This window comes from Chiroxiphia lanceolata, chromosome 7, assembly GCF_009829145.1.
Source record: "Chiroxiphia lanceolata isolate bChiLan1 chromosome 7, bChiLan1.pri, whole genome shotgun sequence".
NCBI classification, from domain to species: Eukaryota; Metazoa; Chordata; class Aves; order Passeriformes; family Pipridae; genus Chiroxiphia; species Chiroxiphia lanceolata.
In genome coordinates this window covers 32,492,467-32,507,188 of record NC_045643.1, presented here as the reverse complement: position 1 = coordinate 32,507,188, position 14,722 = coordinate 32,492,467, and the positions used below count along the sequence as shown (strand labels likewise).

The following is a 14,722-nucleotide window of genomic DNA, read 5'->3' as shown; positions in this document are numbered from 1 at the left end:
TTTCGTGATTACCAGAAGGGGGAAAAATATAGATTGATGCGTAAAAATAGCCCTTCATAAAGCTCATAATTTTTCTGTTTCAATTCCAAAATTTGCTGTCCTTTGGAGGCCATGTTCATGGAGCAAAATATGGGATCTCAAGCTAAATTTATAGAGGCTCAGCTATTTCTGCATTCTTTAAATAGAGTTTATACTAAATCAGCCTGGCATGTACTGTCACTGTGGAGAGTATTTTAGATCATAATATAACAATCACTTTTCAATTAAGGTGCCATGCTTCAAAGATTCTTGTTCATAAGAAACAAGTCTTGATTATCCTCCTGTTTGGTTAGACAGTCCTTCCTAAAAATGCTAGTGAAGAAGCAGCAGCTTACAAACTGCAAGAGCACTGGCCATCAGAGCTTTGCAGTAAATTTGACTGTAAGCATATTTCACTTCCCACTTTCTTTGGCAGAAACTAGTTTTCTCTAACCTTTTTCAGATATTCCATGGATACCTAAAGCTTGTAAGATCCTCCCACTGGTGGTTCCATAGTGACATGACCACACAGACACTCTTGTTGTGCCTGTGGTTCAACTTCATAGCTGTCAACTCCTACAAACTTTTATAATAGCTGCAAACAACAAAACAACAGGAGTCTCAAATGTGTTTAACTGAGCTCGTTGTCACGTTGCAAAGACTATTCTATTGCTTAAAAATTTGAGTGCTGATGGGAGGTGTTTCTATTTGCCCCAAGAAACCTAGTGCTTGCCACTCTGTAAGACTGCTTAACAAGACAGGCCTGTGGTCAAAAATAGATCATCTGAGTTTAACTGAAGATTAAAGAACCTATTGAATATAAGAATTCTTCATAATTTTCCTGAGCTGGTTTAAGTGATCATAGTAATATACAGCTAGACTTTATTTTCACTGATATTTATTTTCACCTATTTTCAATTTATAGGTATAAATTGAAAACCCGTGATTTAGTGCTAGTTGAATCTATTCTTTTTCCCATTTTTGCTTGTTTATTAATTTGGAAGAACACTGTGAAGGACTAGAGTTGGAACTGCATATGCATAGATAAATAGAATTAAGAATCCTATTACAACATTAATTTAAAAATGAAATTATGTGCATGTTAAGAAATTAAGTCTTTCAGTGAGGACTGCACAGGAATTTATGTTACAAAACCCAAAAGGATTAGTTCTTTCATGTAAAAGGTATCTGATTAAGGTCAGCCTATGAGCAGAAATGGTTCCAATCTGCAACTGAAAAACTGCATCACTGTCTGCACTAGAGATTAGAGCTGGCTTGTTTTTATGCACATTTGGTCAACAGATGGTCCAACTATTCTGTGGGCATTCTGGCAGTGTAGAAGTCTGCACATCAATGACAAAAAACCATCATACAAATAAGTAGAATGTCAGTGTTCATCTGAGTAGAATGAACACCCAGTGTTGGCTTCTTGAAAAGTAGCATAGTGGGCTGACTTGAAAGGAGAAAACCTGGAATAACATCATACTCTTCCTAAATTAGCCAGTGTCAATTCATTCTGATAAGACTGAAAGGACAGAAAGACTGTAAGGATCCTATAAAAGATAGTGTTATTGGCCTTTGGCCAGAGCAGTTAGCTAATATTTGCTGTCTTGCTGGATTGTTACCTTAGAAATAAACAAATTAAAAAAAAGATACACAGTGAATAATTCTTCTGCTCAATTGCATTTGGAAAGAATACTACTCAAAAGTCATGTTTCCCTAAACACAGTAGACATAAACAACAGCAGGCAGTTTCTGGTCTGACATGCCTAGGAATACTGGCTCTTTTTTCAAGGTCGCTGTTTTAATATGCAGGGTATCTGGCAATATGACTTAAGGTATTCCTTTCTCTCTTCTGCTTTCACATCACCCATATGCCTGTGCCACAGCAGTTTTCCCTTCTTCTACCCCTATTCCAGCTGGGCTGTTTTTCCAACTATGTCAAGGGACTGAGAGTGCTTAAAAGGAAAAGAGCAGAAAATATGAAAGGGAGGGTGAGGAAAACAGTTGCATCCGCACAGCTGAAGAAGAAGCTCTACAGGGCTGAAAACCTGTGTAGGACATGGGAAGTGGGAAGATGCATGAGGGCCTTTGGCTGGAATTGGCGCTCAGAATTTTATGCTGGGAAACACAGCATCTTTGTTCTTGTGCCCATCGCTGTTCCGGCTTTTCATCCTTTTCCTCCTCTTACTCATACTCACAGAGCTGAAACCAACTATAGTCCCAGGTCCCTTATTTGTGGTCAGCCTAAGTGACATCTCCTAGCCCAGGGGATTTAATTTCTCATCAACCTTGAATGGGACTAGTGTTTTATAGGTGGCTTCCATTATTCCCAGCAGTCCTATTGCGAGAAGGAGCAGAACTCTTTATTCTGAGCAGCCTCTGTTCAGCAGGGTTAGTGTTATTATCAGTCCTAACATGCTTGATGAATGTGTGTAGATCAAAGACAACTTTTGATGTTGTCTATTAACACCTTCTAAAATGGAAGTGCAAGCCTTCCTCCTTTCGCTGATGGATCTGAGGTTGATTAGGTTTTCATGAGATGGTGGTACCAGATTGTAGCCTGCACTTGCTTTTTACATCCCTTTGAAAGAGCAGAGAAGGGTGAATGTGTTCAGCATCTGTGCCCCCATAAACCAACGTACTGGCACACTCTGCTGCACCTATAACACAGCAAGTAAATACCAGTAATGTAATAGACAGTCTGTCTGAATTGCACCAACCTGACTATTGGCTCGTAATACAGCAGGCTGTGGGATTTTTTAATCTTGACTTATTGTTCCTAAATGACAGTAATTTTATCATGGTGTTTGGTTGCACTGTTGACAAGGTGAGGTCTTTTGCACACATTTGGTTTTAGTGTTTGTAACTGAACTCCTGTAGGATTTTAACAAAACAACTAATTACTGTACATATTCAAAAGATAAAAGAGTGCCCTTAATGTGTTATTCATAACGTGGAGCATGAGAACATTACAAGGGTAGGATTGTCTTTAAATATTAATTTCATGGTAGCCATGGATGCATTAGGCTCTTGTAAAGAACAAAAACACTGAATGCAACTTGTGAATTTTTTCCATGTAGTTGACTTTTATAAATATTTTTCTTTTCTAGAATGGAGGAGACAGTGAGAAATCTGCTACAGAGCCAAGGATCCACAGGCCAAAATGGAGAAGGAACTGTCAATATCATGAAGGTATATCAGGTATTAATAACTTATTACCTGTTTTCTTGTGATAAAAAACTTCTTTAAAACAGAAATCACACTGCTGAGATAAATGTCTGGCATTGTGTCCTCTATTTGTTTATTAGCTATGAATACTTGTAAGTGGTAGTTGGTACTATGTACATTTTCCCAGGTATTTTCTCACCAGAGTTTCATGTTTTTCACTTTTACTGTCATTATGTTATCTGTGGTTGTTGCTCCTCATAGTTCACAGGGGACAGAGAAACTAGTTTTGAAGACTTTATTAAACCACTTAATATTTTAAGTCATATGTTCCAACGTCTCTAGTAAACAGATGTTTTTGATAACTTGACCTTCAGATTGTGATGGATAATTTTATCCACTCATGTTCTTATTGCGTGTGAGGCTTCCATATCAAGCTCCGTGGTTTCTTATCACTGCTTGTGGCAGGTGTGTTTTATCACCCTCACTTGAGGTAAAGGGTGATTTTATTGAGAGTGCCTCAGGAAAGAATTTAGGAGAGAAAGATTTTAGAGGTTTTTCAAAGGGAACCAGCTCTGTTTATAAGACAGGAGAGTTTTACATTTCCCTAATGTACTGTTGTATTCTGGAAGCAGTGAGCCTGAGATGGTGGAAAACCTTTTTGAAAGTCTGGAAACAGGAGTGAGATACATTCCAGTTAATCAAATATTTGGCACATGAATTCTTTAAAAAAAAACACTTAATGAAGTCAGTCCTATGCCTTATGTTTTTAAGTAGAATGAGCATTCTTATAAACCATAAAATACTAGAATAATATATTAAAGTCTATACTAGGTAGTGATACTTCAGAAAAAACACTTTTCAAAAATTCTGGTTATATTAATCCATTCTTACCAGCTAATGGATCTAAAGTAAAGCAATATAGCTAAAGAAAAATGTATATTAAAGAGTATTTATACTGTAATTAAATTTTCATTTTAAGCTTGGATTGAAGAGAAAGGAATCTTTTAGATTAACCTTCCAAAATAATCAAATTTTCTTGTTAAAATGATAGCCTGTAAAATTTAATTTCAGGACAAATTAAACTTTTTGTTAAAGTTATAATAGAACATCATGCTCTTAGAAACTGATGCCAAAGGCATCTATATTTTATCTGTATCTATCCTTTTGGAATGCAAAAATGAAACTCAGTTCCCTTTTCTTAGTTCAGAGTTGAAATCCATACATCCTTCTCTCAATTGGGCTTGATGTCAGTCTCTGCTTGAGGTGGATTACTTGTCTGGCTGTTCATAACAGACATCTGGAATGATTTTTTTATCTGCTTTTCTGTGTGTTGTTTTAGCGTGGAAACCATAGTGAGGTGGTATCACAATTAGGTTTAGCTTCTTTGGATTTTGTCTTTGCACTCTCAAGAAGAAAAGCAAAGAGGTACTCCAGTTTTCTTTTGTCAGACTGAGGGTTTGGGGGTTCTTTCTTTTGTGCACTAAACAGGAAAAAAAAGTAGCTATGTGGTTTTTGAAATTTGAAATTTTGTATACTGCTTTCCTAGAGGGGAGATAAACTAGTCATTCCAATTTCAGTGCTTGTATATTTCTTTGTAGTTTTTTTCCCTATATTTTGTTCGTTTCTTGATTTTTGGGGAAAAAAAATAAATTGGTTATGGTCCTGTCTTTTCTGCTTTGAGGCCATATTAACATAGAGATTTGTTGTCTCCACCCAGCCAGGAGAGTGGGCACCATGGTGTGTTTTGTCTAATATCGCTTGGGTTATTTCTTGACCACCAAAAGAACAAGGCAGTTCTGCCCAGTTAATGATAGCAAGAACAGTTCTTTGTTTTCCTTCAGCTCTAACAAACAGCCCCCTCCACTGGGGGCTGGCAAACTGGCCCCTTTTTTCCTTCTTTCTGGACACGAGGTTTTGTTTGAATCTGCTGGGTGGTAGTCAGGTCAGATTCCCCAAACTGGAGCCTTTCTTTCTTATAGAGTGAAGCTGCCTCTGTCCCAGGACATTAAAACACCCATATACCTGTTATTCTGGGATTATTTTAATTCTACATATTGCATTGCTTCCTTCCCTTCCTGTTCTCTTCTTGTTCCTTAGAACATTTTCAGTCATATTACTCAGCTTGTTTTTTAACTATTTTTATTTCTTCCATATTACCAGTATGCAATCTTCTTTGCTTATGAATTTCCTTTCCTAATCCATGACTCAGAAGCAATGGGTTTCCCTTTTCTGGAGGAATAGCTAGGCTACTGCATCATACACCAGTCTGTGACTGGTAAAACAGATCCAAAATGCAGAACATTGTCTCTTTGACTCATTCATCCTCAGATCACTTTTGTTCACTTTTATGAACAAATAGCTTGTTTTCTGGGAATTTCGAGGAATGGCTCTGTCCACGTGCAAAGCAGTGCACTCCTGCCCTCATATGGCTCCCTGCTATGTAGGTCAGGTTGGGTTCACTCGGTGTGTGCTCATTATCCAGTCACACATAAAAAAACTGTGATGTAGGCAACGACCGTGTGTAACACGGTTAAAAGCCCGCACCTGAAAGACTCTTCAGAGAGTTGGCAAAGAATCTCTGATCTGAAATGTTTACCAAGAATTTTAGCATTGAAAAACATGTTAAAAAGGCATTATGAGAATCATTAATATGTTATTGAAACCAACTGTGTGTAAGTCCTGGAAAAAAATATTGTGTAAATAGATGATGAATTTTATTGTAGATACTGTGTCCAGATTTGGCAAGATACATCAATATTGCAATAGAAGCACTTCATTGTATCTTTCCAAATGTATTCAGAGAGGTTTTTGATATATTTGTAAGTGTAATTCACAACTGGGAATAGAACATGAATGTTTCTTAAAAGCACTGATGTTTTCAGGTTTTTGGGAACATGATAACCATATTGTCAACATGTATTTGTAAATGAAGTATAGATGTGAGCTAACATGAGGAAAAAAAATGTTATGATCTGAATTCCAAGTGTTATATATATATCTTCATATACATACACAAAACTTATTGAATGTTGAAATACTAACACTGTTTTGAAAGCCATCCTCTACAATCAGTTACCTTACAGAACATATTCTGCATCTCAGCTGTTCTCTGTGATATGATCAAAAGTATATGATCACTCAGTGCAGTAGATAAGGGATTTTACTGCAGATTCACAACCATGTATTTCATAACTAATGGGGACAAATGAGGCGATCTCCAGTGGGACTTATCAACATATGTCCCTTATTCTCTGACAACATGCTAAGTTAATTTTAGTGTGTGAAGCTTGTTCAGGTTAATATCTGAATAGTCATAAAAGATAACTCTGTGCAATAAATGCTTTTGATCTATTGGCCATTGTTTACATATTTGATTTTACAAATCTAATTATTGTTCTGGGTTGTATGAAATTGAGTTCTTATTATAATAACAATATGCCTGACTATAGAATAAATATTCTTGCTAATGAACATTGTGTTGCATAGTGATAATGTTAGAATAATAATAATAATAAGGTGGAGCCTAGAGCATGCAGTGTTATTGCAATATTTTGTTAGTTCTTGCCATTATTCTTACTTAAAGCAAAATATTCTAACCCTTTCCATAGAACTAGCTGCCCTGTGGGATTTTAATTCGCTGGATTTACAGGTGGGTTTTGTGATTTCTTTAGGGTAAATGAACTTAGAAGCAGGATTTTAAATAAAATTCTCCTTTGTTATCATTTTACGTGATAACTGAGGGAAAATTTATAAAGAATGCTCACATAAATGTAGACAAGAATTCATGTGATTTGAATTGCCATGAACCATATTTTTTGTTTTACAGTGTAGTTGACTAAAAGACTCTAGTATGTAAGAGCTATGGTGTTTCCAAGAGACATTACCCACCTAAAGCTAAGGTCATGAAAGGCCAAGCCAGTAACTCATGTATTAATGCTGTCCTCATTCAAGACACAATACTTTATCCAAAAGAGAGAGTGCTCCCCAGAAATAATTGTGTGCAGTACTCTAACCCCAGGCATTAAAACAAACACCCCGCAGACTTTCCTTCCTAAGTTTGTCCTTTTGATTTGGATATCAAAACTAGAGTCTCTTTCCTGTTTGATCACAATACTGGTTATCTAGGTGGAGTCTTATCTGATTACAGATCACACAAAGACTTTCAAAGGTTTTTTAACTCATTTTGACTTTGTGTCATTGTGCAGTGATCAAAATGGATGAGGAAGAGAATTTGTTCTAAGTTCACAATTTGTTATAATTCTGGAATTGTCAATATGTGCACTGAAACTCAGGACAGACATGGTGCAGTCACATTGGAGACCTAAAAATCATATATAAGTAATACAGGCACACTTCAGGTGGCATTGTTGGCCAGATCAACCCAATATTTTATCTGCATGCTTTGTGATAGTCAAATATGGAGCAGTTGTTGTGACTGTCACTTCTAATTTGCACAGCCGTTGGTGTCAACAGCTCTTTCATGAGAAGAAAAACTGTAACTATTGGCAATATAATTTTATCTTAACACAAAATTATACAAGCTTAATGTTCAGGCCATTGATATGTAACATTTTGTAGATAGGGCATGGCCATGAATTGAAAAAACAGCACTAGTTGAATTCCCTAGCTAAAATTCACACAGGATTTTTAATGCTAACTTGTATTGCGGAAAGTATTTTTGGAATGGAAGTGCCCACAGAAGACTGCATCAACCAGGCCTCCTAAGCTACTCAGGAGTACATTACTAGGCAAACATTAGCAGTTTTGTGTCTCATGAGAAGGAAAGAAGAGTAGCCATCTGCATTCTTGGAAGCTCCACCGGAAATCCTGGGCTGTCAAGGACACAAGCATTTGCTGCCGGACTGCCTTTCCATACAGAGAAATCCAGGGCTACCTCATTAACAACTAATTCCTTATGGCTTTTCATCTCATATATTTCCACCACTACACAAAGATTCTGGTAAATATCTGTTCCCGTATTGAGGTTAGATTCCTACCCCCAAAAGAGAATGATGCTGCTCCTCAGATACTGTTCAAAATTACAGTTTTGTTGCAAGGAACATATGTGCTAAGAGCTTTCCCTTTCTGGTTGTTTGTAATACAGTAGCACAGCAATGGAGCTATGTTTAACACAACAAAGTCTCATAACTGAAATATGCCATTTGTGTGCCTGTTTCTCAGAAAACAAGCTGTTCTTTCCTTCCCAGAATCATATTCTATAGCTATAGAATGATTTGGACTGTAAGGGACATTAAAGAACATCTTGTTCCAGCTCCCCACCCGTTTGCAGAGACATCTTTCATTAAACCAGGTTGCTCAAAGCCCCACCCAACATGGTCTTGGCTACAGAGCAAAACAAGGTATTAGTAAAATTAAAGAGAAAGCAAAATAAGGATGTCCTGTGTTTACACAAAAGTTACCTATATATTTGCATGATCTTTGACTATACCCAATCACCCACAGTTTTTGACTGACTCTGTAATTCAGATGATCATCTTTCTTGCCATCAGGGGTTTACTCTGAGAATGCAATTCCAGTCCTTGAAGTTTGCAGAAGCAGAGATGAGGTCCCAGATGTAGATTGACACATTATACAACTGCTTTAACCCATCACACATTGTTCTATATATCTACAGAAACAAGAGGTGAAGATTGACTGCTTTGATGATACTATTTTATATTATACTGACTGTAATTCTAGATTTAAATTTGCCTCTACTATATAGTATTTCTCTTTTGCTGTATCTTTCTTCTAGTTCTAACTTCTGGAATGAATCCGCAAAAGTCAACCCATGTGCATTGCCTGAATCCTATCCATCTGCAACAGGCATAACAGAAATTGTAGAGCCAGTCTTTGGGAAGCAAGGTGATGATGTGGTTCACAGCCTGATCAACACAGGTCATCCTGATGTGTACAGGGACTTCCCATTTATGGACAGCATGTTGTCTGTAGCCCTAATCTTGCCCTTAATGGTGTTCTTCTGATTGCCTTTTTTCTAATTCAGAGGATGTATTTGAGAGAAAAGGGTATGGCTGTCATATGCCTCTGCTTGGTAGTCCTCGGAGACTGGAGTAACCTCCTGGAATTTATAGCAAACTCCAGTTTTAAGATTATCTGTCTGCTGCTCAGAGAGATGCTGGTGTCTGTGTGTGTGAAGGCCAAGTGGTGGCTCCTTATCTGCATGTGGTCCTCCTGCAGGATAAATCAGGGCTGCCCACAGCAGGGCTGTGCTGGCACACAGGCCCAGGGCTGCCCATAGCAGGGCTGTGCTGGCACACAGGCCCAGGGCAGCCCACACTGTGGCTGTATGAGGAATCCATCCTGTGCTCCTCATGGGACCCAGTGCCACTTCCCACCCTGCTCAGCTCCTCATCAGAGCACTGAGACCCCCAGGGAGTTGTTGTCATTCTCCCATCTGGCCACTACTCTCAGAGTTCCCAAGTCTGTAGCGTGCCTCCTGGCTCTTGCCCAAAAGAAGATCTTAATAAGAGAGTCTTGGCTGTCTGTAGCCTCTCCAGATCCCAGTGAGGATCCAGATGTGCTTTGCTGACACAATATTGCCCATCCTGGGCTGATATTGAAGAGGTTGGCCAAGAGGGTCTAGCAAGTAAATAAGCATTTTTTTGTCTATCAAATCATTTGTGTTTTCTGAGAAAGCATAATGAATAAGAAATAATAGAGGCCATTTAGTGCCATCAGCTGTCTAGTGACAGAAGTGTTTGGACATAAAAGTTGTGAAATCAGTTTGTATTCCTTGTTATTCCAAAGCGGGGTCTTACATGTAGTCTAGTGACCTGCTCTCTCTCTACTTCCACATCTCCCTAAAATATATTGTTCATTCTGCATTTTGACATTATTTCATTGGTATTCTCAAACAAGCAGAAAACAATGCTACTTACTGAATTTTAAGAATTCTGAAAAAAATCTAAAACTTTACTTATTTTCTGAGGCCAAAAATGGAGATTATTCTGTATTCACAACCATCCCATCTTTGAAAATTATTTTAACAGAGGAACACACCTAGTAGTACAACAGTATATTTATTTTGGAATGAATAGGTGCTTCTGGTCAGGAAAAGTTAATCTGAACTATAATAACATATTTGAGAAGTTGAAGTTTTGATCTGATCTGAAATGATTGTTCCTACATTTTATTTTTGTGTAAAGATGCACTCTGATCTTTTTTCAGAACTTTTTCTGCAAGATTGGGAGACAAGACAACTATTCCCTAGCATTTGCAAAAAAATTACCAGGTTATGTAATGTATACCAATTTTTTTCCTTAAGTCAGCTTCTGCAATTGTTCTTGTGGCAAGAACTAGTTAGTTCATACATTGCTCTCATTCCAAAATACTATGGAAGGAAAATTGGCTTATTTCTAGCAATTTAAATTCCAGAGTAATTCTGTTGCCTTAATTGCTGTTACATAAAATTTACTGCATTTGAATTTTAGAATAGCTTGGCTTATTTGTACTTCAGTCAAAGGTAGATATTTTAATACCATCACTTTAGTCAAGTGTAGCTACTTTAATACTTAAAAACTGCTTCACAAAAGTTTAAGTGCTAATATAGGTTTCCAGGAAGGAAAGATTATCACTTTAAGTATGGTACTATAATGAACCAATTTGTAAGAGAATATCTGTATGAAATATCTGTATGCATATTTGTCTCATGTTACCATATATACACATATGAAGAAGAAACAGCTTAGCTTCTAGAACAATTTTTTTTTCCTGCCTGATAACTTTGTAATCAGTGTAACTGAAACCTTCCATTTCGAGAAGGAATGTGCCTAAGACCTGGCTTAGCAGAGTCCCCTCCAGAATGGTCAGTCCGTGATTTCACTTCTGACAGGCAAAGTGCTGGAGGTGAGGGTGCTCTTGGTAATGTGAATATCCATTCACAGGATGGGGTCAACAGCAGTACTTGGTCAGTGACCAAGTCACTTTGACACCCAGGCTGGTGACCTGGGGATAAGAAACCCTGATGTGTTGAGAACACTTAATCAGGAAGTTCACTGTGAAGGTTTTCTTCTTTAATGGTCCTTTTTGATCTGAACTTTCTCAAAAGAAATGCATGTTTCTGATGCGTGGAACAGCCAATAAAAGCATCATCAGGAAATTTATTAATGTTACTGCAGAAGTGTTCAAGAGGGATGATAGCTTGGACTAGTGAGGAGTGTTTTGAGTGAAGAATAATATGTAGTACATCTAGATTGATACACGAATGGAAGGAGGCACATATCAGAAACATAAAGTACGTACTTTGTTCTCTTATCCATCACATGTATTAATCTAGGGAACGTTACTGCTCACTCTGCTCAGTTTGTAAGTGAAATCCAGAGATGAAAAAGAAGAACTTAATATGTTTTTCCTGACAACAGTAATGTTAAATCACGAATGATTTGGGGTGTTTCTGTAAAATTTTGTGATTTGTTGCATTCCTTTGTTTTCCTTCAGTTTTGGTCAGCTTGTTCTGAACAAAAGCTGTTGAACAAAAATATATTATTACTACACTTGCTGATGTGTTATCTAAAGCAAAGCTATATTTTAGTCTGTCCTTCCACTGGGAGAAAAGAAAGCAAGAGAAAAGAGCTGAATACATAGACAGAAGTAAGCAGGTAAACCAGAAGTCATATTTGTAGTCTTAGAGATCATTTAGATTGCATACAATTTTAGTTGCGTGTAATTTTTTTTTTAATCTAACTTGTTTGTTCTGTTACAATTTGGTTTTTTTCCAGTCTTAGGTCATTGTGTTTAATGGGATAAATGAAGAAAATAAAGAAAATTAGCAAATAAAGAAAGGGTTTTTTTAAAGTCATGCTGGAAAAAATATATTCAGGTCACAGTAATATCGGTGGCTACTCCCGTACTGAGCATCTTGCAGGACACACTTGGTTTATTCCTCAGTCTCACTTTACATTGCTCTGGCTTAACATACATGTCTTTTATATATCTCAGGTTTTGCTAAATGAAATAGGTTATAAAATATATCAGAAGATACTGCGAATTTTCAAAGGGAATATTTAGAAAGGAAGAGGTGATGGTGGGGGAGAAAGGGGAGCAAGGTACCCCTGGAAAACAATTTTAACCTTGTTGGAATGTTAAGTCAGTAGTCATTGGAGCAATTGAGGTCTTTTTGCAGCTTGTGCAGTCAGACTGAGCTACTTGTGCATAGCTTGAGGCTATTTTTTTTAATGAAAGTACAAAGAAACCCTCATCTAGAGTTTTTATCTTCATCAACAGTCATTTCATAGGGCTCATTCTCAGTGAATAGTGGTGAACACTAGGAGGTCTGCAGTGGAAAGAACACTGAAAAGACATCATCTAAGAATACATCAAGACTATAGAATGGCCTTGCAAGGAAAAGCATTCACAATTTATAATTACATTGTTTTGGTTTAACCCCGGCTGACAACCAAGCCCCACACCCTCCTCCATCAGGGTGGAGAGAAGAGAATCAAAAGGGTAGAAGTGAGAAAACTCATAGGTTGACATAAGAACATTTTAGTAACTGAATTATTATAACAACAGCAAAAAGTTGTAATGCAAAGGAAAATAACAAAGATAGAAACAAAACAAGTGATCCAAATTGCTGACCACCAACTGACCAATGCCCAGCCAGTCCCTGAGAAGTGGACCCGAGCCAACCTTCCCCCTAGGATATTGCTGAGCTTGATGCCATATGGTCTGGGGCATCCCTTGGGTCAGTTGGGGTCAACTGTCCTGGCTGTGTCCCTCCCTTGTGCACCCCCAGCCCCCTCACTGGTGGGGTGAAGTGAGAGGCAGAATGGATCTCGGCTGTGTGTAATGTCTGCTCAGCAGTAACAAAACATCTTGGAGTTATCAACACTTTTTCCAGCACAAATCCAAAACAGCCCCATACCAGCTACTGTGAAGATAAATAACTCTACCCCAGCCAAAACCAGTGCATACATAAACAATTCTGTCTATGGATTTGTAAACTGCAGTTTGGGTTTGGAGGTCAGAGTCTGCCTTCATTGCAGAAAGAGTGTTAGACATGTAGAGTAGTATGCTCTTCAAATTCAGTAACTGAAAACTAAGATAACTATTCAGTAAATACCTTGTTTAGAAAGTCCTTTGGAAGCTTTGGAGACACCACAGAAAGTGCTGAATGTTTTGAGATGCTGAGTTAGTTGCATAGCTTGGGTTCCATGAAGACTGGATTCCTGAACGCGTATTACCACTGCCTCTATACGTGATCAGTTAATAACTACATTGGGAATATTTTTTTTTCTCAAATGAGTGGTTATGAGCAATCATAAATGCTATTTAATTATATATCCTATGTATATTTTATTCCTGGGTGATTAATGGGTGATTAAAGTGTGTTTTTGGAAAATTGGAGGCATGACTCTCAGAAGAATTTGAATTTATGAACGTTATAAAACCTTCATTTCTATTAAATTTCAGAAGCTGAAGAATTAAAAGGAATTTAGAAAAGAAAATCCCACTCAGGCATCACAATCTGACACCCAAAATTGAAACAGACATCTTTTGTATCTGAGGGATCCTTACTGCACTGCATCTGAAAAACTTTACTTCTCTGGAGGACTTGTGTTTATCACATGAAAATGATCTTTAGCTTCTACAAGCAAAGATGTCATCTCTAATTATTACTTACCATTTTCCAGACAAGCAATTCATGTCATCCAACACTCATTGGGAAAATCAGCATTTCAAAGATCTTCTTTTTTTAATTCTTGTTTGCTTCAATCAAAATTTTGTCACATGTCCTCGTGAAAGATTGGTGCTGTAAAGCCCAGATCCAGTTATATCCAGTATTAGATTATGCTATGTTGTATTATTATAGCCACTTGTCCAGTGAACTTTGCTATATCTCTATGATTCAGGAACCTCCCTGTGTAACCTGTTCCAGTTACCATATGACCCCCTAATAGGAAGAAAAAAAACCAAAAAAGGGTCTTTCTAATGTCTGATTGCTATTTTTCATGTTCTAAGCTGTGTCCATTGTATCTGGTCTTTTCATTATGCCACTTACAGGATATGTCTGGCACCATCTTCTCTCTTGCCTGCAACAGGTACCTTCCTCATTTCATATCGCGTATTTGTTGTTACTACCACAGAAAGAGCCTCAATTCCAATTAGTGCCTAATCGTAGTTTTCACTGTAAAAAATGAAAATCTAGAATAATTTTTTCTAGCAACTTATTTTTTTTTCTTTTTGTCAGCTGACTTTTACTCTTCTTGGTTTGAAATTTCATAGTTCCAAATTGAAATATTTTAAAGTGAGCTCATTTTTCCCTCTTTTTTTTCTGTGCGTGTAGGTGTGTGGTGTCATTCCTAGAAAGCGTCTTAGATAGAAGAAAAGGCAAAGGACAGACTACTGATGGTACTGCCAGTAAAACTTTAAAATTAACATAATTTCTGAAATAATAATGGTTAGGAAATAGCTGTTTAAGTGTCCCTTTGATACTTCTTTGTTCGTTGAAAAGCTTACATTTCTTAGAGGAAAGGCATCCCAATGACTAACTCTGTGTCCAGGGTGTCAGCAG

The 14,722-nt window shown here is 37.4% G+C and overlaps 1 protein-coding gene across 1 annotated transcript in view; it reads left to right on the top strand.

Moving 5' to 3' along the window:
• Positions 1-14,722, top strand: part of NCKAP5 (NCK associated protein 5) — a 325,062-nt gene that overhangs the window by 228,190 nt on the left and 82,150 nt on the right. The window contains exon 6 of the mRNA XM_032694024.1: positions 3,132-3,222. Coding sequence (XP_032549915.1) covers positions 3,132-3,222 — 91 coding nt within the window. The remainder of the gene's footprint in view (positions 1-3,131; positions 3,223-14,722) is intronic.